Raw genomic sequence first — 1,184 nt, 5'->3', positions numbered from 1 at the left:
TTGTGGAGGTCTGACGATATCATCCACGCGAGGCAGTTGCTCATAAGCCAGTGGATGGTTCAGTTGATCCAAGGCCGTCACCGAGATTTTCTCCCTCATGTGTGTCATCCACTCGTTTACCTCATCCTCCATTGCTTTCACCGCGCGCCGCTTTTCAATCGCCATTTGGAAGAATTCGGTTTGTCTCTGCTTTTGTAGGTACTCCACAAGGCAAAAGTCTGGCTCGGTTTTCCCTGGTTTACCTATAAAATACCCACTTTCTTCCAGATTTTGTCAACAACTGTCAATTATTTATTTTGATTCCAGTCACGGCAAAGGTCAGGAACCTTCATGACTATGAGTCCCGGATCATCCATGGAACTATTCCAGTTCCATCAGGGATTGACACCGCTAACAATGTGCGCTATTTCTCCCAAATACTCCTCAGTAAGTTGCACTTTTTCGATTACATCTATTATCCTCTTTGTACTCGTATATCCTTTTTTATGGTTCAACGTCACTGTATAACGGGTACACCTACTGATAGATAGTTTATGGGTTATAAGGACTAGATAGGTAATGTAGGAATCTATTAGGGGGTTTATTCTCTCCATTCGGAGACAAGCTACCCGCCTATTCACAATAACCTCACCCAGCCTAAATGCCGTGAAAAGCCAGCAACCACGTGCAACTTTGCTTAACTTCAGAGAACCATTGAGAAATGCAGAAATGGTGAATTCAACTTGCTTTCGCCGCGCCGCTAACGCTGCGCCGCTTTGATCTGGCGCACTACCGTGCTCTCAGATTCGTGTTAGCGATCGTAATGGTAGATTGGTACATAAATTTCCTGTTCGACATTTTCAGCCCTCCTCAAAGATGTCCCCAAGTCCCCGTACGAAATGCTCCCGTTTCCCGAGAAAGATTCCGCCCGAATGGCTATGTACGCTTCCTTGGATTTCAAAGGACTCTACACAGCCCTCGTTCAGTTGTTAGATATAGCCCCCATCATTCAGTTTGGACACAGGGGTACGTATTTACGTCTATTCATTTTATTGCATGTGCCGAGTAAGGCGATAAGAGCTTGAGGTCCGAAATCCCTACGTTCTAGAACCCTAGAACTCTAGGCTAATGTAAAACATCACATACTAGGTATATCATGTACATACGAGTTAGAAACAGAGGTATACCACCTAACTAACTTTGTA

General features: G+C 44.6%; 1 protein-coding gene across 1 annotated transcript; it reads left to right on the top strand.

Moving 5' to 3' along the window:
* Positions 1-306: 306 nt before the first annotated feature.
* On the top strand, positions 307-1,005 carry LOC103523091 (protein unc-79 homolog; the record flags this gene model as incomplete). The annotated part of the gene is made up of 2 exons (XM_008488162.1): positions 307-426; positions 844-1,005. Coding segments are annotated over 2 exons (282 nt in total), but the record flags the coding sequence as incomplete, so codon positions are not given.
* Positions 1,006-1,184: the final 179 nt, after the last annotated feature.

Source organism: Diaphorina citri, unplaced genomic scaffold, assembly GCF_000475195.1.
Source record: "Diaphorina citri unplaced genomic scaffold, Diaci psyllid genome assembly version 1.1 scaffold15188, whole genome shotgun sequence".
NCBI classification, from domain to species: Eukaryota; Metazoa; Arthropoda; class Insecta; order Hemiptera; family Psyllidae; genus Diaphorina; species Diaphorina citri.
Note: the sequence above shows the minus strand (reverse complement) of the source record. Positions and strands in the feature narration are given on the sequence as shown.